The 22,271-nt window shown below is 51.7% G+C and overlaps 8 protein-coding genes across 8 annotated transcripts; 6 read left to right on the forward strand and 2 right to left on the reverse strand.

The window, feature by feature from the left end:
• Window positions 1-485: 485 nt before the first annotated feature.
• PG985_005791 (uncharacterized protein) lies at window positions 486-1,285 on the forward strand (the record flags this gene model as incomplete). Its single annotated transcript, XM_066825560.1, has 2 exons — window positions 486-552; window positions 849-1,285. The coding sequence occupies 2 exons, from the start codon at window positions 486-488 to the stop codon at window positions 1,283-1,285; spliced, it is 504 nt and encodes a 167-aa protein (XP_066688720.1).
• A 2,060-nt stretch (window positions 1,286-3,345) lies between these two features.
• On the reverse strand, window positions 3,346-5,818 carry PG985_005792 (uncharacterized protein; the record flags this gene model as incomplete). Its single annotated transcript, XM_066825561.1, has 6 exons — window positions 3,346-3,928; window positions 3,999-4,361; window positions 4,415-4,734; window positions 4,798-5,146; window positions 5,211-5,568; window positions 5,701-5,818. 6 exons carry the CDS (start codon window positions 5,816-5,818, stop codon window positions 3,346-3,348), a joined length of 2,091 nt encoding a protein of 696 aa, XP_066688721.1.
• Window positions 5,819-8,002: 2,184 nt separating this feature from the next.
• On the forward strand, window positions 8,003-8,544 carry PG985_005793 (uncharacterized protein; the record flags this gene model as incomplete). Its single annotated transcript, XM_066825562.1, has 2 exons — window positions 8,003-8,064; window positions 8,118-8,544. 2 exons carry the CDS (start codon window positions 8,003-8,005, stop codon window positions 8,542-8,544), a joined length of 489 nt encoding a protein of 162 aa, XP_066688722.1.
• Window positions 8,545-9,122: 578 nt separating this feature from the next.
• Window positions 9,123-9,533, forward strand: PG985_005794 (uncharacterized protein; the record flags this gene model as incomplete). The annotated part of the gene is made up of 1 exon (XM_066825563.1): window positions 9,123-9,533. The coding sequence occupies one exon, from the start codon at window positions 9,123-9,125 to the stop codon at window positions 9,531-9,533; it is 411 nt and encodes a 136-aa protein (XP_066688723.1).
• Window positions 9,534-13,738: 4,205 nt separating this feature from the next.
• On the forward strand, window positions 13,739-14,710 carry PG985_005795 (PIF1-like helicase domain-containing protein; the record flags this gene model as incomplete). Its single annotated transcript, XM_066825564.1, has 3 exons — window positions 13,739-13,755; window positions 13,913-13,967; window positions 14,024-14,710. 3 exons carry the CDS (start codon window positions 13,739-13,741, stop codon window positions 14,708-14,710), a joined length of 759 nt encoding a protein of 252 aa, XP_066688724.1.
• Window positions 14,711-15,189: 479 nt separating this feature from the next.
• Window positions 15,190-16,011, forward strand: PG985_005796 (restless-like transposase; the record flags this gene model as incomplete). The annotated part of the gene is made up of 1 exon (XM_066825565.1): window positions 15,190-16,011. One exon carries the CDS (start codon window positions 15,190-15,192, stop codon window positions 16,009-16,011), a length of 822 nt encoding a protein of 273 aa, XP_066688725.1.
• Window positions 16,012-17,626: 1,615 nt separating this feature from the next.
• PG985_005797 (uncharacterized protein) lies at window positions 17,627-18,516 on the reverse strand (the record flags this gene model as incomplete). The annotated part of the gene is made up of 2 exons (XM_066825566.1): window positions 17,627-17,912; window positions 18,152-18,516. 2 exons carry the CDS (start codon window positions 18,514-18,516, stop codon window positions 17,627-17,629), a joined length of 651 nt encoding a protein of 216 aa, XP_066688726.1.
• A 916-nt stretch (window positions 18,517-19,432) lies between these two features.
• Window positions 19,433-19,981, forward strand: PG985_005798 (uncharacterized protein; the record flags this gene model as incomplete). Its single annotated transcript, XM_066825567.1, has 1 exon — window positions 19,433-19,981. One exon carries the CDS (start codon window positions 19,433-19,435, stop codon window positions 19,979-19,981), a length of 549 nt encoding a protein of 182 aa, XP_066688727.1.
• Window positions 19,982-22,271: the final 2,290 nt, after the last annotated feature.

The following is a 22,271-nucleotide window of genomic DNA, read 5'->3' on the forward strand; positions in this document are numbered from 1 at the left end:
TTTTTCTCGCCGTGTCTGCTGTGAACAGTGCGCGGCGTGCAGCCCACTTCAAAAGTCGGAGAACACCATGATGGTAGATGGCAAGAATGGCATTTACTAGGATCCACAGCTATCCTTAGTATCTACACTGACTCGAAATGATTACATCGTCTACTGTGAGAGCTCCCTCCTGTCATCCTCCTGTCATGACCGCCCCCGCCCCCGCCCCCAAAAAGAAAGGCATACCTATGTACTGTATGTGTGACCGATTATCTCAAATCAGTCGTCGGCACGATAATTTTGGAGACCACTCAGTGCGCCCTTCTAGGGCGTCCCCGTCTACCAATATACTTTTCTCGGCCACCCTGGCGCTCCCCGTACTCTTCCAACAATTCCGGGCAGATTTTTTTCAACTTCGCTTCCGGCTCCAGTGACGTGTTACTAGACGTCGCAGGGTAACCGACCCATTGGATTTCAAGTTCAAGTCTGGTTCCTTTCTTTTCGTGATGCAAAATCTTGAAGACGTGATACGTCTCGGGCAGTGGGTCCTTTCCCTCATAGAACAGGGTTTTGGTTCGTCCGCCTTTGGCTCTCCAGTAATCGTACAAAGTCTCGGCGGCGTCTTGCTGGATTTCGTGCTCGGGCTCGAAGGATGCGTCCTCATTTGGCTGACATCCTGAGCTCTACAAGTGGTTTGGTTGTCTGCCTGTCCCAAGTTAGCATCGCCCATCAATAAATACCTTGTCCTCTACCACAATCTACCACCGTCCACCACCAGTCGTACCGACTCCGTTTTTTCCTTCTTGTTTTGTATGGCTTCATCGAGTTTTCGTCGCCTCCTGCCCAGAGTCCAGGTTAGCATAGCATAGGCTCTAACGAGCCTGCCGAGCCTGCCGAACCTATCAAGAAGAGGAAAATTGTACCCCTCGCCTGTGCCCGCTGCCGCTCCCATAAGACAAAATGCGACGGTCACCGTCCCTCCTGCGGCTCGTGCCGGGGTCGTACCATTGAGTGCGTCTATGACGACGACCCAAACACCACCCCGATCACGAACCTCCGGCGACAGTATCACCACCTAGCCGAGCAGCATCAGAGATTCCATGAGCTGTTTGAGATGCTGCGCAGCCGACCTGAGGACGAAGCCTTGGTGATCTTGCATCGCCTACGGTCCAGCGGAAACGTCCAATCCACTCTCCACCACGTCAAGGAAAGCTACCTGCTGGCCGATACGCGCATGGTGGATGGCCAAGGCCCCGAGGTCAACGACGACGTCCCCTTGCCACCCTGTCCTAAGAACCGCGAGTAGGTCATGCTCGGCCTCGATCATTCGAACGCCTATTCCTTCCTGCCGCCCCTGGGGGAGATCCAATCTGCCCTCGGCTACAAGATGAGGAATATAACCAACGCCAACTCGGACGAAGACGACTGGGCAACGGCCGAGGAGGTTGAAAACGCAAAGTCGAAAATCTAGGCACATGGATCGCACTCGTGCACTTCGCAGTCTGTATCATCTATATCATATGCCTCACAAGTTTCAATGAATTGAAAGAGCCGACGTACTTCTTATCTCTGTGCGACGAACAAATAGGTGAGAGACTTGACTTGACCAATGATGCCATGGAAGAGCGACGTAAATGGCCAGGAAAGATAGTGGGAAACAGAGTCGCACATATCTTGCTCCCCGTCAAGTGGCTGGCAGTGTCCGGGTGCCAGCGGCGTGGCCTGCGAACTGCCTGGTATTGTTACCATACCATTCCTATCGCTACGCCTGTAGCTTCTAATCTATTGTGTCGCCGCCGGCAGGAACACAAGGAGTGATAGCTGTTTCCATTTTTCTGTCACCTTCTGGTGGATCTGGCTCTTCAGCCAGCTGAGGGAAACGAACTGGTCTTGCCGACTCTTGGCCGCTAATGGCAGCAGTTCCTACATCTAACCCCATACCGGGTGTGCACTGCACCATGTTTGGCCCGGCGTCATACGCATACACACGCTACTAGACCAGATGTTGGGATCATCAGATAAACGCTAAGGGGCTAACGCGATGACGTCTACTACGCACACAGTCAAGCAAAAAGCCTACCCCGCACAAAGCTATTACTAGCCCACACGTCTCCATTTCTGTAGAGATCAACTACTTGAACTTGGATTCATTTGCAACATGAATCGAAAGATGTCCCCAAAGTCTACCGGTTTTGATACTTTGCGATGTTGGTTAGTCGAAATCCATTCCTTTATGTCATCTCCCTCTTCTCTATTTCTCGAGGCTAATGACGAGTTTTTGCGACAGTCCGGTCGACAAAAATCGATCAATAGGCTGTGATTATGTCTCGAGCAGCGATGGGAGAGTATGTGGCGTCTGGAGGGATGAAAGTGACTCCGCTGCTGAAATCATTGAGCTTCTGATCACGGAGTCGGAAACCCGAGCCTTACAAATTCTACGATTTATGAGGAAGGGTGGCAGCCCAACGACGATCTTACGGAGGAAGACGACACAGGTACCAAATAGCGATGGAGTCCCGTTCTTGCAATGAAGCCTAGACGGGCCAGCGATCAGCAGAACCATCGCCAATTTGCTGAGAAAGTTGTATTCTAGTGCGCCCTAGCCTGCTGTTCCTTCGAGTACTAGGGTTTCCGGGATTAGTATCAGCCCAGCAGAGGCGTATGCTGCATTTGAGGGATTCGGATCACAAGATACGCAGCATAGAATGGAATTATGCTTGGAAGACAGTGAACCTCTATCATGGTGGAAATATCTAATCACTCCATTTCTTCGATAAGACACAATCTTCCGGATGATTTGTCTGGTTGCACATCGAGTTGATTAGAGTCTGCTTGCTACTCTTTGCTACGCTTACGGGCTAGTAATGGAGAGCTATCACTACCAGCAACAGCTTAGGCTGGTAAAGGTATAACTGGAAGCCGAATCCTACTAAGTTCTTTTGAGACCAGCGCTAACGCGTCGCGGAAAGCTCCACCAGCGAATACCTAGCAGATGTAAGCGTAGAACCCCCACCTGCTTCATCTGCGGGCAGAAAAGATTTAAAAATAGACAGCGTTATGCGTGGAGGTCTTAGCCTCTGGAAAGACTTGAGATAGGCCAGTATTATGAAACATGTCCGAGCTGCCAGTGATTCTTCGCCAGAAGTATGGAGTGCACCTATTCATAAGATGGAAATGCTCAGACCCAAAACTCTCGGCTGCTCAGCAATGAGTGTCTCATGGACAATGCGTGGCGGGTCTGCAGAAGACACTGACGCTGTTCTCTGTCGCTGGATTCAGTTCGTCGATTGCCCAGAAAAGTCGTCTATCGAGGTCCCAGAGGAAGTGGTGGTGGGCCTGGTTAGGCGTCTTAGATCCGGTGAGGCGTTACTCAATGCCCTCGCTACCGGAGTGGATGAATTCTTGGAAAAGTGCCGTATCCTCGAAGTCGTCGGCTAGCTTCTCCATCGCTGCCGCCTGCGGATCAGTTTGAGCCAGTTCAAGATCGCCCATGAAAGTGGCTCGGATATCTTCATGAACGTGCCCAAGCCCTCGCTCTTGGAGATGCCCAAGGATATTTCGTGCCTCTTCACTCTTGATGTTTTTCTTTCGCAGCGTCATCGTTAGCAACCCACGAGCAATGATTACCGCAACTCGGAAAGGTCGGCACAGCCTTTCGTAGCCGTAAATACACAAGAGGAGGTGCTCATGCCATTGCGGATCGTCCGTGTCTTGCAGTACCGCATTCGCCACATACATAAGGGCGGTATGCCAGAGCATAGTGCAGGTCGACGACTCATATTTGGAGCGGAAATGGATGATGAGTTGTTTCAGTTGATTGACTGATGCGGTATATGCGGCGCTAGCAGTGCTGTCGGGGGCAGAAAACGTTCTTAATCGCAATTTCTCGGGGCGCTGCCTGTCCAAAAGGGGCCGGAAGATATCAAGAATGACTGAATGAATCCACATACTAGAGGTATCAATATCCATTGTACTTATGTGGAAGAATGAAGAACTGAACAAGGGACGTAGAGACCTACTAGAAGATGATCACATGATGCTGGTTATTGTCAGCCCAGATAAGTTGAGGGGGTAAGTTCTCCGCCCATGCAAGGATCTCTCGATATTTCTTCTCGGCGAAATCCAGCTTCAACTGCTTGCGAATGGTGGAGTCTCGGCTCTCGTGATATGCCAGTGGTACTTCATGTACAATAAGCCAGAATTCGCAAACTTTAGTGAATATGACCCCCATGAAGGAACGTAGTTTAACCTGTTCGTTACCTACTGCTCCACCAATCCTCAACTCTTGGTTTTCCTCAGTACCACCATCTCTAGGGATTGGCAGGATAGGGGGGTGTTTTGGAATCACAATACCCGGCTTCTTGTAGAAAAGTGACATCAAACTAGATGGTCAGTTTCGCTTCCCGTTAGTGAGTAAGATTCTATTTGCTCTTACACTGTCCAATTGAAGACTCCCCAAGCTATGAAAGAGCTAGCATCTCGTAGACTCTCTGGGATGTTCTGAACAAGTCGGTTTGCGGTAGTGTCGTCGACACCAAACAGTCCTAGTCGAATTCCCATCTGGACTGCAGCAGCGAGGAAATGTAGAACTTTATGGTCTTTCCCCCGACCCATGAAAGCGAGGCTCAAGAGTTGTGCACTTACCACGTTGAGCGGTAAGTCATGCTCTTTTTCTTCCTCCCATAGACGTTCTGCCTCATCGCCAAGTTTATCGGTATACCAATCGACATCTTCGTCAATCGCAGTATACATTTGCTGGTGTAGAAGTTAGCAGGTCAAATACTAATCGCCGCCAGATCCATTGTTCGTCGTGCTTACGCATCCCCAGTAGAGTAAAGCGTTGACCATTAAGGAGGAACAGAAAGTGTTTCGATAGCCGACTAAGTCAGAAATGAAGAGATCCGGGTCGAATGTACCCAGTAGCGGATGGTCAGTCTCAATGTATAGAGAGATTATCTTTGCAGCATGTTCGCTAGGGATTGGGACTTTGGTCCAAGATCCTATATCCAACGAACGTATGCGTTCATCGCAGAACTTCCCTCGTTTTGGAAGCTGTTGTATAGGCGCTTGGGCTCGAATGGATGCTGCAGCCGAGTCGAAATCAACATATATGGCTCCCATTGCACCTTCGTTGGAAAGTGGAGGCTTCCTAGCTGTCACTGTCCGTCTTGTTGGTCGAAATAGTGTTAACCAGAGCGTACACAGCGAAGGGAATTGGCAGATGCACCTACGGCTTTTCAGGAACTTGCGTAGGTGCAAGTGTAAAGGGACGAAGTAGATTTCTTCCTTCCAATTCGTATACCGATACCCATAGCAGTGGAGGATACAATACCGCGTTTTTGGCCATTAACTCCAGCTCGAGTCTAGGTAGATCGGCCGTCGGCCTTCTATGCCTTGAGCCCTGCAAAGATCTATGCCGTTCGTCGTCGTCGATGCCGCTTTTCAAAATAGTTAAGACACTGGTCGAATCTCCGGTTGTTCGGAAAAGCCTCAAGATGTAGATCGCTCGTTCTTCGGGGACAGACTGCAGTAGCTCCAAAACTTCTGCGTCGTCCTCCTGTATCCTTTTTCGTTCGACGTAGACGCAGTCTACCGATCGTTTAGAGCATGGCCCACACACAGGCCGAACTCCATCGCACTAGTAGAATCCCAGTCAGCCGGGCACATAGAGTAAACAACATGACAATTTTACCCGAGTTTTCTTCGCCCTGCATCGATTACAAGCTGATTGGGTTCCGATACGCTTCCTTTTAGGCAACTCTTCAATGGTCTCCGAGGGCGCGTCGATCTCCGCTGGGCGCTTGGTTGCCGGAAGGATTGGTGCATACCTTCTTTCCATCGTAACAATGACGATATGCTGTGGGCTCTATGGTAGAGTCAAATGCCTAGAATGTGTAGTGTCCTAGTAGCTTGGTGTACTAAGAAGACTGGTCGATGGAACTGGAACCCCGCATGACGTCATAGGTTTCGCATTTCTCCAATCTGGGGTTTGGTGCGACCACATGGCGGCGAGTCTTCTTGTGATCGGACTCCACCCTGCCGTGCTGGTAGGATAGAATACGTACGTTTTGCAGGTGGACCGGCAGAAGATGTGTTTCACCTCACTGATCGGATCGTTCCAGATCCGTCGTGTTTATGATTTCTACATGGATCCAATTCCTTGGCACGTAGGCACCCCTAACTAAAGGCAGCCAGCCAAGGTTATTGTTGCCGAGTAGGAGGCGAGTCGGGGCGTGCCCACAAGTTCTGGGCAATGATATGTCTGATTTTACACTAAAGATATCCTAAGTTAGTGGCCGCCCTCGATGGGTGCATTACTGATTATAAGGAAACGCGCATTGTGATTCCGACGCGTTTGTGCCCCCTGACGATGGTAACTCGCCGGAATTAACTCAACGTTAAGCCATGGCAGCCTAGGTCCCCACAAAACCACTTCGGGCATTCCGCGTGCTTGCGTCTTGTCGCAGTTGTCGCGTACCCACATGCGGCTTGAGGGTACTCAGCAGGTACGCATTACATTAAGAGCCATCAGTAGTAATAGGGCAATGTATGACTCTACATTTGCTCGACATCGCTGGCTATCTCTAGCAAGAAGTGCTGTTCTTGCCCGGACGCATCAAGCGAAGAGCCGTGCGCATTCGCAGAGAATGCGTGTATTGGGGGTTGGACCCACAAGTTCGCGGTATCTGTTCCACCTTCCCATTGACAACGAATAAAGACTTGCGCACTTCTCGCAATGCTAGCTGCATGGATACTTCCTACGATTACCCTCCGACCATGAATGAACAGAAATTGGCAAATATCTGGCTACGACTATAAAACAAAAGCCATGTTCCGTCAGAGCGTAACTAGCTAAGCTTTCCGCTAGTTTTGCTTGGAGTCTCTTATCAAACGATTTGGGCTACGTCTGCAAAACCAGTTAGCCCGTAATGGTAATCTAGTACTTCCTCAGCTTTTGGGGGTGTCCGACCAAGCTCGGAATCCGCAGAAGCCAGGCCAGGCCGCCTCAATGCTGGCTGAATTGATTCTTCTGGTGCGTTCCTCAGAATCGAAGTCAGCGATGGCGGCGTGGAAACCGGGTCATGGATGTCGGATCGAATTGCTACTGGGTAGCCTTGCAGCATATGGAAGATATCCTAACTTCTTTCGCGACCGTACCCATAAGTCTAAAAGGGGATGGGCAGATCAGACACCGCACTGGTGATTTCCGAGCGTCATGTGGTAATATGGGATATGCGTCCTGCATATAAATTCGTCTTTTCTAAGCTTGAGCAATTCAAAGAAATTGCGAACGCGTGCGGCAAGAACAAGACCTTACTGGCCTGTATTATTTGATGCAAGAAATCTTCCGCTCCGAATTCATGACGAAGAGGTTGTGATATTGCGTCATGCAAAGTCCTAATACTTCATCGAAACGGTAGAGAACGACTTTCCTTTTGAGGGTAAAACAATCTTTTCTGTTGCTCTATTCATTGAGAATGACACAGACGTCTAAGTCATGTCGAGGAGCTCATGCCTGCATTTCTACCAACACAAGATGCAACGCCTTGTGCGGACTGGGGATACGTACGGTAGATCGCGTACGAGTAAATGAGGTCGGCATTGAAACATCGCGTTGGTTTAATTTGAAGATCTTACGCTCATTTAGCTAGAGAAGTTGGCTAGTCCTACTGGCTAATGGTGTTCATTCTTGTCCCTATGGCTTTTCGAGCTAGGGACTGTAGTAGTCTTGGCAGCGGAATATAAAAAACGCGGGAAGCAAGACGGGTAGACGCCGGTGAACCAGACCATGCCTGAGTCCTCCATCAGCTCGATGGTCGAGATCGGGTGTACGCCCTTGTCCGACATCGTGTTCATGAACGTGCTCCCGACGAGTGCAAGACCGAGATCAAGCCCACGACCCCGAAGGCGAAGGTGACGAAGAACCAGAAGACGTGCGAGGACGCGGTAGTGGATCAGGGGTAGGCCCCTTCTCCCATTCGTGCGAATCAGCAGCAACCCGCCGAAGTTCGTGATCGTGTAAATGCACAAGCAGGCGTACAAGTACCTGAACATGATCATCTTCATGAACCCCGTCTCGAGCGTGTACGTGCTCAAAATCGCCCCGAAAAGAAGACCGAGAAGACGGCACGACTAAGTCCGGATATTCGTGATGAGCAGGAGCGCGTCCAGGTCGAGAGCATCAACACGCAGCCGAAGATGAGCCCGGAGACCATTGAACACGACGTCCCGAAGGTCGCTGAGGTCCTGACCCCGAATATGAGCGAGTTCATACGCAGGACGGTGGAGAGGAACATGCGCGAGAACGGGTACACCAACAAGCACAAAAGGAGGCACAGGATGAGACACGAAGTACTCGAGTCGGAGCCGAACAGGAAAAACACTCACTCGCACAGGCGCAAGCACACGAAGGGGTCGAGAGTTGCGTACGAGATCATGGACAAGAACAAGCACACACGCAGGGAGCACGGCAAGAAGTCGACCTCGTCCACGCACTCGCACTCGTCTCCCGGGTCGAAGAGGAGCAGCACATCGTTCTGGATCAGGAACTTGATGTCGAACTAGGTGACGTTCGTGTTCAGGCGGTAAAGATAACAGAGGACATTGTGATTTGCGACGAGCATCAACGAGAACAAGGACTGCTCCACCAACACGAACAAGCACGAGAACTGGATCGCGAACACGATTAAGGAGACCAAGAAGGACAAGATCATCATCAGGAACATGTAACATGTGCACGGTCGAGGAGTACGCCTACGGGACCTACAAGCGCACCAGGACGGCAAGATCGAGTACTGCAAGACGGCCACGAACGGGATTGTGCACGTGGACGGTGATGTACCGGGGTCGCCGCCCTTCACGAAGATCATGTACCACACCATCACCGGGGAGGCAGAGGTGGACATGACCCCCTTACTACTCAAGATCAACATCCCAGACCTGTGCTCGAACTGCACCAGAAGGACCAGATCACTGAGACCACGCGTATGAACATGAACCACAACAAGATCAGGATCTGGAGGCAAGTGGACAGACGATCTTCCTGGAGAGCGAGCACATCTTTTGCATCACCATCACCGTCGACAAAATCACCATCGTCCCGTAGTGGCGCAAGCACACAAATCCTGATCCAGAACGCGATCATGAGCAACGACAAGAGTGCCACGATGGCGAGGATCATCAACGGGTACCCGGTCCCGGGCGCGCCTACGATGACGAGGTCGTTCCCGAGGTATATGGAGTTCTTGCTCCCACTGAGGATGAGCGCCAGGAACTACGGAGAGGACGAGGGGGTGATCGTGGTCTCAAGCGACTGCCCGGAGACGCACACGAACGAGTTCAGCAGCGGGGACATGTACGCCATGACGGTCCAGGTCTCGATCCAGGGCCACGGCGCGTACGTGAGGGAGACCGAGAAGTCGAGCGGGTTCATGAGCATTTGCGAGCCCGTCTACGCGCAAACGAACGCATCCATGCTCATGAACGCGTTCGAACCGTCAACTCGAAGGCGCTCAAGTGGATCAACAAGTACAACGGCGAGAACGAGCCTGTGACCCCGCCCAACGCCTGGCTCGAGAAGTCTTCCCTGGTCTACAGCGACTACATGTCCCTCTCCGCGTACACGAACATCACCGTGCTCGATCGCAGCGTCCCCTTAAGGTCGCCGTTGCCTTCGCCTTGTGGCCTCCCCATCTCGGGTTCGCTGGCGGTTGGTGTATTTTGCCCGTTTGACCCCTTACTCCCCTGTCCATCACTAACCTTCCAGGTACTCCTTCTTGGGCTCTTCAAGCCTAGTCCCCATCTCCGGAAACGCCAGTATCCAATAGCCAAGCGGCTTGCAAGTTCTTCCCAAATCCTGAGTCCGATGCATCTGGCTTGAGCAATGGGGATACCATCGGCTCGCACCAGGAAATGGAGGGGTTGCATGCCCAAGACGGGCACGTGGGGGATTCCTCATCAGAGATGTCAAATATACCCCCGACGATCTTGGCACAGGAAACGGATGCAGGCGGCCCCGCTACGGAAGGACCTCGAGCTCCTCAGTCTCGATGTGGGAGTCCTTTCGTCGGTGATCCTGCTCGGGCAGCGTCTCTTGCTCGAAACTCCGCCCAAGGGTTGACCGTTGAACCAGGCAAGGGCCAGGGGCCGGACGAGGTCTCCATGGGTGTATGGGGGATACAAAGTCGGGCAAAGACGAGACTGGATTACATCTTAACGTAGAATGCTAGTGTCGGTTTGAGGTTAGGACTGAAACGATTGAATGAACCTAGCTCACACCTTGCATCTAGATCCATCGCAACAACATGATAGGACAACACGGAAAAACAAAGTAATTGGCTTCGAGCCAGTGTAGATATTAAGGACAGCTATCGAGGGATCCTCGGGAATGCCTTTCTTGCCATCTACCGCAAGGATGTCCTTGAATGGGAGTCGGCTGTGCGTCGTATACTATTTCCTCACAGCAGAATGACTGTGGAGACTAGTAGTAGGGAGTCACAAGAGCAGAAGGGATGATATAATGGGCTCGTTAATGGATGGAACGGGAACTACGCTTCGAGATAAGCGAAGACAGCTGCTGCTGCTCGCGATATCTACCGTATCACCATGTGCCGCGTCTTCACCCGAACTGCATACCACTGAGACTCGTCCGAAGGTCCTCTAGCATGCCCACCATCTTCTTTGCCAAGGTGTCCCGCTGCAGCTTGCGTCTGTCGTCCTTGTAGTAGTCTGGCGTGCGCTTCGTCGCATTCTGCACAGACACTCTTGGACGGCCTGCCTGTGACAGCTGTACACCGTTTCCACCATTCTGGGAGGGCACTGCCATGGTTGAGTCGACATGATCGGCGCCAAGGGTCTTCTAGCCGCCACCCGGCTGTTCCAACGTACAGCTCTCTGCAGCGACGCATCCATCGCGCCGTGGTCGGGGTGTCTCGTGGGTGCTGGCCAAGCACCTGCATTCGTCGCGGCGGTTGGTGCAGTGTTTGTCGTGGAGCTGGGCTCGGTACGGGCGGGCTGCCGTTCCACTGTCGGCTGGGTACCTGGAGTGCCTGCTGTATGATGAGCGTCAACGGTTAGTCTACTATGTAATCAGTAGACGAGAATCGTGCTTGCCTTGCGGCCTTCGCGGCGAAGGCAGCTGCCTCGGACCCTTCTGTCTCGTCGGACTCTTGGGAATGACAGTCCCGCCATCTTCGTCGGGGATGACGTCGTAGACAGACAGAGGCTCCGCCTCGGCAGCGGGAACTGCTGCAATGTACTCGGGGTCGGTTTCGTACTCGGCATCCGCGTCGTCGTTGGCGTCCGCCTGGGCCTCGAAATTGATGGCTTCGACTTGGCGACTCGATCGTGTCGCTTGGCCGTGGCTCGGTCTCGCTTGGCACGCGACTGATTGTCGAAACTGCTGCTGTCAGCAAAGTAGCTGGGAAGCTCGACGGAACGGTAACCGGGACATGGGGACGGACAATCCTGTTGAGGTCCGGCACGCGCTGCCCGCGTGGGACGTGCATCGCCGTCTCCATCCGCTCGTGCGTCGGGTTCCAGTACGCAAGCGCGCTGAAGACATAGCAGTACCGCCCGAGGTCTTTTGCCTTGTTCTTGGCCGCTTCACTATGCCATATCGTAGGGGCCATCTTGGGCAGCTGGTATCCGCTCGAGGGCCGCGTGCTGTCGACTTCAGGGGCGCTCCTCTACCGATTCTGGTTGGTCCGGGGAATGGGCTGGGCTTCTTCGTGGCACTATTCAGGAACCAATCCGACAACCTATTATTTGGAATCTCTTTATCCGCGTGGCAGCGTTTGGAGTTTGTATACTGGGGTACCAGTCAAGTTCGAGATGGGCACAGCTCCACGTACTTTCTTCCAGCAATCACCTTCACGATTCTACACACTGACCGATAAGATTCTCTCAGGCACGTACACCATTACTGAGTTCCTTGCTTGCATGAGCCCGTTGGTGGGTAAACTAGTCCGTACGAAGACGCAAGAAGATCTTGAGTTCATAGACCTTCAGTGAAAGAGAGCCGCTCTTGGCGTTCGGACAACATCATGACAGCTTCAGGATTTCCATGGCATAAGAATGCCTCAGCCAGAGGGTGGTGTCGTCTCTGTGAATGCAAGATAAATATAAGGTCAACTGGCAAACGACATGAGCTGGCCCACCGCTTTATTGTCTGAGGAAATCGATTTTGGCCCTCCCCTGTACATCTCGGCCTTTCCATCGTCTCCTATTTACGACATTTTTGGAGTATTACCCTAACGCAAATCGGCCTTGCTCTCATGTAATGGAGAAGTTTCGTATGTTCAGTCCAATCCAGCTTAACATAGTGAGAAATTAGTAATATAGTGCGCAACAACGAATGGAAGCGAGGAAACTTGTGAGGGTCCAGACTGAGTGCTACACTCTAACGTCTATTATCTTTATTTACAAGAAGAATTCTCTAAAGAGAGAAAGATCTCCCTTGACTATCGTGAGAATGTCTACCTACTTATATACGTGTTTCCGTTCCAGCACGTATTCTCTCGTGGTTGCTAGAAGGTTCGATAGCGCCCGTGCTGTGGGTCGGTGGGTTATACGAAGGGGCCCTGGCCCCTGAGTCTCATTGACAGGGGTTCATCCCATTACAAAACTCTTTACTAGGGGCCATGCAATGAAAACATTAGGGGGTGCTGTCAACTCGAAAAACAGGCAAATGGATGAGCGTTATCAACAATAGACTTGATCATAAAATCGGCAACACCAAGATCGATTAATAGCCGATCGTCGTATTTGTCACATGCAGAAAGTCTGCATAGGGCTACTGGTATGTACAGCGGCCCAACCGGACTAGTCACATTCCACGGCTACAGCAGTTAGAAGGAATAAGCCACCTAGGTGTACCAAACCTCGTATATAAGCCTCACGTATCACTTCTCTAGCAAGAGGGAGAAGACCAGAGCCCTCAGAAGTGTCATAGTCAATTATTAACTGAATCAGATCCAAACCCTTATTGTCCTTGTCACATTATTAGCAAATGAATTATCGTGCAAAGCGACTGTGTATAAATATGCTCAATCCTGCAATACTATGAGGCTTCGCCTGCTACGGTACTTGTAAATCAACGCAACTGCTCCCTGCTTTTCGGCAGTCTGTCTACTCTATCCACTCTACTTCTCCTTAGACACGCAAGTTGAAACCCGATCTGGTTGTACGTATTGTACACACTGTACTGCACGATATACAATAAAGCTAGATTGAGCATACATTATTTTGATTGATGGTGTAGTCAAATTTGCGCAAAGTATGGGTGTGGATTGATATCAACACATGTATCAATAAGCTCATGGTCAGGGGATCGTGCCGGATAAGACTGATTATCAGTACAGAATACCCTTGTTTATATGGCGATCTTCAAGGTTAAGACATACAAGTGACCTCCATCTTCAACATTGTATTCTCCACATCGAAATCTTGCCCTGTCTGCTTCCCCTGATTTATCAGGGCTGGTGCAATAATCATGTTGACAGATTCTCCAGATCGCGGTTTCACGTGCCGTTGGGTGTACAGTGGTACCCGCTGATGCGTCGGAGTTACTAATGCAGTCAGGTTAGTAACATGGCCCCTTGATAGGAGTATTTATCGTCCAGTGGCTTGCTGACCGTTTCCCGCGCGGCACAGCAGACGCAATGAAACCCTAAAAGCCATTTCAAGCACCATATTCAACAGGAGTGCTAAACGCATTTATCACATGCCGTGTCATTTCCCCTACAATTACCAGAGCCCTATGCAGCCTCAGAGTAGGTAAATATTAGGTTTTGTACCCGCATTCATGTACCAAAACTTGTCAACGTTATCGATACTACTAATACTTTCGCCACTATGCTTTCACAGCTACGTTCCAGGACATCGAGGCATCTGCGACAATCCGTCATATATATATAGTTGATAGGCTATGAAGTTCCGACTCTGGTGAAAGCAGCGTTGGCAACAGGATAACACTGGCAGGGTGTAAGGTCGGTGTATTGATTGTCTCTCAACAAAGTGTTAAGCATATACTACCCTCCAGCAGCACGACTTCTTGTTTCTGGGCCGTCTGAGACGCCGAGAGCCTCCTAAGCAGGCCTGGTTGCGCCTGGTAGCATGTTACGCAAAGAAGCCAAGAGCCCGGCCTCAAGACTCTTCGAGCCACTTCGTTGGCGAAGCACCCTTGACTTTGTGTTTTGACTTTGTTCATCGGCAGCTGCAATGGCCAATTCAGGGGCGCCTGAACTCTCGCACAAGCGTGCCACGGACCACCATTCGAACTCGAATCGTCAGCGAATTCAACCGTCATCAGGAGCATGTAATTGAAGTGTTACAGCGCGCTCCCGGTCATATACACTTTGCGTTCGATGGCTGGAGGTCGAAGAACAGGAAGAACGTGTATGGCCTGGCTTGCTTCTTTCGTGACGAGCAGACCAACCAGCCTCGTAAGATCATCCTTGGTATGCCGGAAGTGGCAGGTTGTCATGCTGGTGACACCATCGGCTCGTCCATCGTGAAGCTCATCAACGTGTACAATATTGGCAACAAGACCGGCTATTTCACGCTTGACAACACCAGCAACATGGACACCGCGATGGAATTCATCGGAAACGTGTTTGACTTTGATGGTCGTCGTCGCCGAGGTCGCTGCTTTGGCCATGTCCTCAACCTCGCGGCCAAAGCCTTGCTGAACCATTGCCAAATGAAGGCGACGCCATCGATCAATACCTAGACGGCAACGAGCAATTGACGTCAGCACAATATGAATTCTGGAGGAGGCAAGGTCCCGTCGGCAAGCTTCGAATCCTCGTTATCGCCGTTGATCAAAGCGACCGGCTCAATGACATATTCCTCACTTGCCAGAAGACCGAATACGCCGCTTCTGCTAATCCAGGTGACCGAAAGAGGAAACCTCTCCAGCTCGTAAAAGATAACCAAACGCGGTGGTTGGGAACCTATTACATGATTAAACGTGTTCTCCGATTGCGGCAGTATATAGAACTTACTCGCATCAAATTTCAACAAGCATGGGAGCAAGACAATAGGTCTACTGGAAGGGACGGCATCAGACCTTCGGCCAAACGACCGCCGTTTCTACAGGAAAACAACTGGTTAACTGAGGCTGATTGGCAGGCGTTGGCCTCACGGGTTTGAAGGATCGTATGGTAATATATACGATTACCCCTCTGGGTTTGAATTCATTTTGAATTCATGCTTCAAAAGCTTGAACAATACCGAATCGATGCTGAACATTACCCCGATCCCATCCAATATAAGGTGGGAATCAACGCCGCATGGGCCAAAGTCAACGAATATTACGATGGCCTTGGCGACACGCCGATATATTACGCCGCACACGTCTTTCATCCAGCTAACCGTTGGACTTCTCTCGAATGGTTGTGGGAAAGAGAAAGGCAATGGGTTCGTGACGCAAAGAAGGTAGTCAAGAAGGTGGGGGATGATGAATATAAGGGCCTAGATATCACGAACCCTAGGCCACGCACACCATCAGCACATCCACACCCACCTCGCCTTAACAGCTTCACTTCCTTCATTCAACAACAGCGCGAGCGTGCAAGCGATGAACCCTTCGATGACGACGAGGTTCGAGGCGAATACCAGAGATGGGCTTTTATCGACAGAGAACCAGGTGACTTCGACGTCAACGATCCGATCCAGTATTGGCATAAACATCGCCATCAATACCCAAGACTTTCGCGGATGGCGTTGGACTTCCTCACGATCCAATCCATGTCTGCGGAATGCGAGAGGTTATTCTCATCAGCTGGTCGCCTGCTGGATGATTCCCGCTCCAGTCTTGACATTACTATCGTGGCAATCTCGATGACCTTACGATCTTGGTACAAGGCCGGTATCATCCGCGATATTGATCCGATATTCCTGTCAATAACAGAAGAGGTGGAAAGAAGGGGCCTGGAAGCAGCTGGATACGAGGAAGCGCGCGAGAGAGCCACCAAGTGGTTGCGAGAACATCTGGGCGCTGAGGCCGATGATCAACAGCATGTTAATTAAGAACACTATTTTCATCAACCTAAACAACCAACCCAACAACCAACCAAACAAGAGCCTGTGGTTTGTCAGATAAACCAACCGAACCACGACATTTGGCAAATCAACCAACCGAGAGCCTGTGGTTCGATTGGTTGGTTCATTTACAGCCTTGGGCTTTTGGGTCTCTGTATTGACGAATGGAACCGCCACCTCCTCTGAAGGCAAACCAGATTTCTCGAGTAGGCGCATAGAAAGCTTCTTGCCGTATTCAAGCCAGTGACATTCAGATGTTGGAGGCCGACCTTGCAGTCCGTGAAGAACACCAAAAAGCAATCTTTGGTGCATCCATCAACCTCGACTACCTTTGATTGCAAGACCCTGACCGGGAGGATCCCCGCCGTCTTGGTTTCACCCAGCTTGAGGGAACGCGACCATCTCGTGTCCTTCTGGAAGCCAGAACGTAGGTACAGAGTTTCGTAGAGGTACGGGACACCTTCCCCCATAATATCGTGTGAATCTACCCACACTGGCTCCCAGGTAACGTCAAACATAACGGCACCATCTATCAAGGTTGGTTTGGCGATGTTTTTGATCAAGTGACCACGCTCCTTGACGGGACCGTAAAAGAGCCCATCGATTTTGTTAAATCCCGTATCAACGGACTGAGCAGCCGAAACTATTCCAATAGACGATGGCATGGTGATTGGTACCGAGAGAGGCTGGGTAGACGTATGTTCTCAGGTTATATGTGTGAACGGAAATATATGGAATGGTGAGCAAGGGGTGAGAAGTTGGGAGGAAGAGGAAGAAGAAAATTGGTGAGAGGGTAGGAATGGCGCAGGTATTTATATTCTGTGCGATTCCCTGCGCGGGCGGCCTAATATGGGACAACTCTGGATGCCTGAGGAAACCGGCGCTGGCCCAGTGGTGGAATAAGCGTTTCGCACTATGAGCCTCAGAGATTCCGTCAACGCTTCTGTCGGCAATCCATGGGCGAACCAATTACTGAGCTGATATCATGGCGGACTGGTCAAAGTACAAGGCATAGATCTCACGATTCTCAGTCTCAATCAACTCATAAATATTGGGAACAAGAGCTCCTGCCCAGGATCGTCCAGATTCTCGAAGGCAATGTTCAAGGGGCTTATACTACCACTATTATCAAGGGTGCTCAAGCTGGCGTGTGGGTTATAAATCTTATGAACAGGAAAAACGGTGCACATGGCCAGAGGGATTTCTTCGAGTCGGCAAAGAATGAGCTGTTACCAGAGGAAGTCCGCACCGATACGACATTCAATTTTCGTGGCAGCGAACGCGTTCACTTGGCCGAGTCAAACACAAGGCATTGGTGCCCTAATGCGCTGGCTATTCGATAGCGAGACCCGTGCATCCTTTGAAAGCCATCTCGTTATAGAAGGAGCAGATGGTACATGTGGATAATAGCAGATGTATCCTTATTGAGGCCCCTTTTGTTATATATCAGCTGAAGAAGGGCGCGACAGTGATTATATACCATATCTTCCGGCTCTGTCGTCTAAACTAAGTTAGAGGCAGCATTGAGGAAGCTACCAAGCCTAGTTGCCAATACGATGATAGTCTGCTTGTACACTATGCGCAAGTTGATCGATCACGTTATTCAGGAGATCTGGTGCAGCGCAGCGAGATTGCGTTCCTCATTGGGCACACTGTAGTCGCGTAGATCTTTCTGTCTGAGGAATTCGGCAATAAGGACTTCGCCCTCTTGTGACCAGAATCCTCGGGACGCACGGATAACAGACGCCAGCTTCCCCTGGAAGTAGGGCGTTGGTGGAGCTTCATGGTGCTGAGATCGTCCTTCGTGGGGTGGGTGAATGATGTTCCATATGAAACACCACTGGCTTATCTCAGTGGTGTCGCGCGTGGGCTGCTTGGTCAGTTCGTGCCTTTGCTATCCGACAGGCCTTGATGTATCGCTGCTGGATTCCGAGGGCACGTCCGACTCCGGATATGATTATCTCTTTCGTCGAATCTTGGAAATTCGGTTCCACAAGTTGGGCAGAAGGGCAGCTGCCGGTGAGACTTCCATAGGTGGTCCTTGAGAACTCCAATGCTGTGCGGATTGGTACGAGTGAGACAGTGGATATGCCGCACCGGATTTTCAATGTAAAGGGGACAGGCATACACGGGCTGATCGAGCCATGGCAATTCAACTATGGCTGTCTGGTCCTCTCCGGGCGGTGTTTGTTGACCGACTGCTATATGCTCGAGCGAGCTTTTGTGTCGGATCCGTTCGTGACTGGAACCAGAAGAGTCGGGTCCGAGTCGCTTCGAAGAGTCCGAGCGGCTCGCCAACCAGGTCGAAAACTGATCCATTACCACCTTGGCTAACGCGTCGGCTTCCTTTGCAAATGCAGGGTCCAACTGTGTGCATCCATCCTCCAAGACCGGTGTATTGAATATAAGCGGCTCAAATTCATCTGATTCTTCCGAAGTATCGTTCTGGGAAGGGGAAGATGGGAGTGCCTGTTCCTGTCGAGCAGATCGCATGGTCCGCTGTTCAGTCAAAGCAGGTCTGGCAGAGGGGGAAACATCAAACAATGTAGACGTAGTGAGTTATTCGGATGGGGTTTATTCGCCCAATGAGAGGCACGGCCACGGGACAAAAAGAGAATGGAATGAAGTAAAACTCGTCTGCGTACTTGCACCGCTCTTTCTAGCACCACTTGCCTTTTAAGGCTGGCCCTGAATGGAAGCGAGTTATTTATAATCGAGGGAGGGACATGTCGGGTCGCATGTGGGCACTAGTGCACGTTCTGGGAGGCCTACATATGCATACTCGAGCTTTCACCGAACATATGTAGGACAAAAATGTTTGCAAGGCATTCACATCCTGTCCCATGTACCTGGCTTTTGCGGTGGCCGTTCCTTTCCAGACATGGATTCGGAACCCAAGTACGGAGACACAGCTACATGTGCTCGGTCGGTGATGATGCATCTGCGGGTATCGTAGGCATGCAGGTAGGTATGCGTGCAAGAACGCGTTTCAGTAAAGAACAAATAATATTGGCTGGTACATTGCCAGGAGATCGCAACGGGTGATACGGGGCAGATTATGTCGTTACATGAGCATCGGCGCATGTACAGTAAGTTGTGACAAAAACAAGAAAATGGATATATCAGCAGATCAAGACACAGGAACTGGTCTCGCCGTGTGGCATTCGTTTCCGACTGCGAGAGCTCCCGTTTGGGATACAGTGGAGTCTTCGCCGTGTGCACATGTCGCACATTACCGTACAACAATCCACTTCACCGAGCTGCACACGGGCCACCAAATCGGAGCACACTTTACCCACTACCACAGCCCAGCCCACATTGGATGTTCTCCATCACTGAACACAGCTTCCTGGCACGGTGATGTTCGACGACTCCACGGCTCCAAACCAAGTAGCAAACGCTTAGAGCTATGGCCGGCGTTCCAGAAGTGATTTATCTCGGCACTCGGAAAATTGACAAGCGAAACTCAAGTCCCGTCCCACATCCGTCAACTGCCAACGAACAGACACCGCCGGCCGCTGGGCGGAGTGTGCTTTCTTCGGGTGCTCGATCCACTTACGCGGCGGCCTCGCCCTCACGGAGCTTATCGCATCGCCCTACGCACCGCGGTGTTCCTGTCAGAACAGAGGGAGGTCGTTCCCAAGCTCGACGCAAGACGGCGATACATAAGGCAGCACCGATACCCCCCGAAATCGTGGATAAACTGGTCAAAGTAGGTTTTTCTCGGGGCTCGGCACGTACTCGACAGGGACAAGCGGTCTACGCCTACTTTAGTCGCCGAGGTCGTTTCTATCATCAGGTCGGTCTCGACATCAAATCATCACGCAACAAGATATCTCCCGACCATGTCGAACATACTTCGCGCCTTCGTGGGCTTTCGCAACGCCAAATCCGTGTCACCGTCCTTGATCTCTTGAAGAGGAGGTTTGGGCCATTCCTAGACGAGGATGAAATGTGAAAACGAACACTGAAGTGGGGAGATGCATACATGGGATGTCCGTTGAGCGAGATGAGAACTGCCTTAGTGATGCATTCGTTGTTCACGAGGGCGCCAGCTTGCCGCTAGACCTCCATCTCCCCATATATGAGTCGCGCAACTTCAGCCTGTGCAGGTCGTGTCGAAGGCCGCTCCGAACGATCGACTATCCTTTGATGAAATACCGGGTCGGAGGGCTCATAGCTGTACTTATATCATGACGAAACGAATGGGAATGCATTTTGTTTTACAGAACGTCAAGGTAGTGAGCCCCTCCACTGGATATCCTGCTCAGACCTTGCCCTGAGCTCTTCTCTAGAGCCGGCTGTGGATTCAGCCAAGGGTCTGGGGCTGTATGAGGTCCCCATGGATGCATGGGGAATACGGAGTCATGACAAGACGAGCCTCGAGGACATCTTGATGTAGGAATGCTGGGGTTGGTGCTGAAATCAGGACTGAAACGATCGATGATATCTATGAAGCCAGCTCACACCTTGCATCTAGATCCATCGTAAGGCCAGGACAGGAGGAACACCTGAAACAGACTAACTACGAGGCAGTGTAGATACTAAAGACAGCTATCTGGACGGAGCCTTCACGAATGCCTCTCCTGCCGCGCACAAGACAGGAGCAGAAGAGGTGACAGCAGCGTATGAAGTGTTGGTATGTAAATGGGCTGGAGCTGAAGTATAGTTCACATAAGCATAGACAAGCTGCCGCTTGTGATATCTTCCGTATCAGCATGTACCACGTCTTCACCCGAACGATATACCGCCGAGACTCGTCCGAAGGTCCTCCAGCAACCCCATAATCTTCTTGGGGGCGGTGCCCCGCTGCAACTTGCGCTGGTAGTCCTTGTACTCTGGTCCACATCTCGTGATATTTTGCGTATATTCCGCTTGATGGCCGGGAGACGACTTTGCGGCGTTTCCCTTCAGTCTGGGAGGGCATTGCCGTGGTCGAGTCGACATGATCGTCGCCAAGGGCTCTCTGGCCACCACCCGGCTGTTCTGACGTACAGCTCTCTGCAGCGACGCATCCATCGCGCCGTGGCCGGTGTATCTTGTGGGTGCTGGTCGGCCTGCATTCTTCGCGGCGGTCGGCGTAGCGTTCATCGTGGATCCGGACTCGGTGCAGGCGGGCTGTCGCTCCACTGTCGGTTGGGGGCCTAGGACGCCTACGTTATGATGAGCATCACACGGCCAATCGGCTATGCAGTCAATAGACGAGGCCCAGGCTTACCTTGCAGCCTTTGCAGGGAAGGCTGCTGCCTCACGCCCACCTGCCTCCTGGGACTGTGGGGAATGACAGTCCCGCCGTCCTCGTCGGGAATCATGTGGTAGACGGACAGCGGCTCCGCCGCGCCAACAGGAGCTGCTGCCATATACTCTGGGTCGCTTTCGTACTCGGCATCCGCGTCGCTATCCACCTCGACATCGGCATTCGCGTCGTCGCCAGCGTCCGGCTGGTCTTCGAAATTGACTGCTTCGACATGGCGGCGCGATCGTGTCGCTCGACCGTGGCTCGGTCTCGCACGGCCGGCGGCTGATTGACGAAACTGCGGCTGTCAGCAACGGGGCTGCATACACTCGACGGAACGGTAACAAGAAGATGGGGACAGACAATCCTGTTCAAGTCCGGCACCCGCTGCCCGCGCGGGACGTGCATCGCCGTGTCCCACCGCTCGTGCGTCGGGTTCCAGTACGCAAGCGCGCTGAAGACGTTGCAGTAGCGGCTGAGGTCCTGCGTCTTGTTCTGCAGCGACAAGCCGCTCTTGCGGGCCTTGTCTTTCTGTCGCTTGGTGTGGGCTATGGAGGTCTAGCTATCTCAACGTTTCAGGCAGCTTTGCTGGGCCCTCTTGGAGCATCATTCGGAGCGTCCACGGTGCTACAATAGCATCTCGCGGAACGGTTGATGTAGCAAGCTGCTGCTGCTGGCTTGCGGATATGATGTGGATGACATGACGAGCTCGAATTGGGTAGAAGTGACCTCGTCAAGGCACTTGCTGATCTGGTTCAAGGACCCATGTTGGTGAAAGTCTTGTGAAAGATTTCAGGCCCAGCGTCTCTTCGGTGTCTTGAAGAGGTTCTCGCCGCAAAGAAAGGTTGGGCAGTTGACCAGAATGATGCGGGGTTGCGAACCGGGCCCATGCTACTGATGGTGTGTTCTTACGGGACCTGGCCCACTAATCGCGCCAGTGCAACGTTGCTACTTTTTCGACCTCTGCAAGCAACGATGGAGGCCAGGACCGCAAACAGCCCATGAGAGTCTT

The sequence above is a fragment of the Apiospora marii genome (genome assembly GCF_038362585.1).
Source record: "Apiospora marii strain CBS 49790 chromosome Unknown utg000003l_segment0_segment0, whole genome shotgun sequence".
In the NCBI taxonomy this organism is placed as follows: Eukaryota; Fungi; Ascomycota; class Sordariomycetes; order Amphisphaeriales; family Apiosporaceae; genus Apiospora; species Apiospora marii.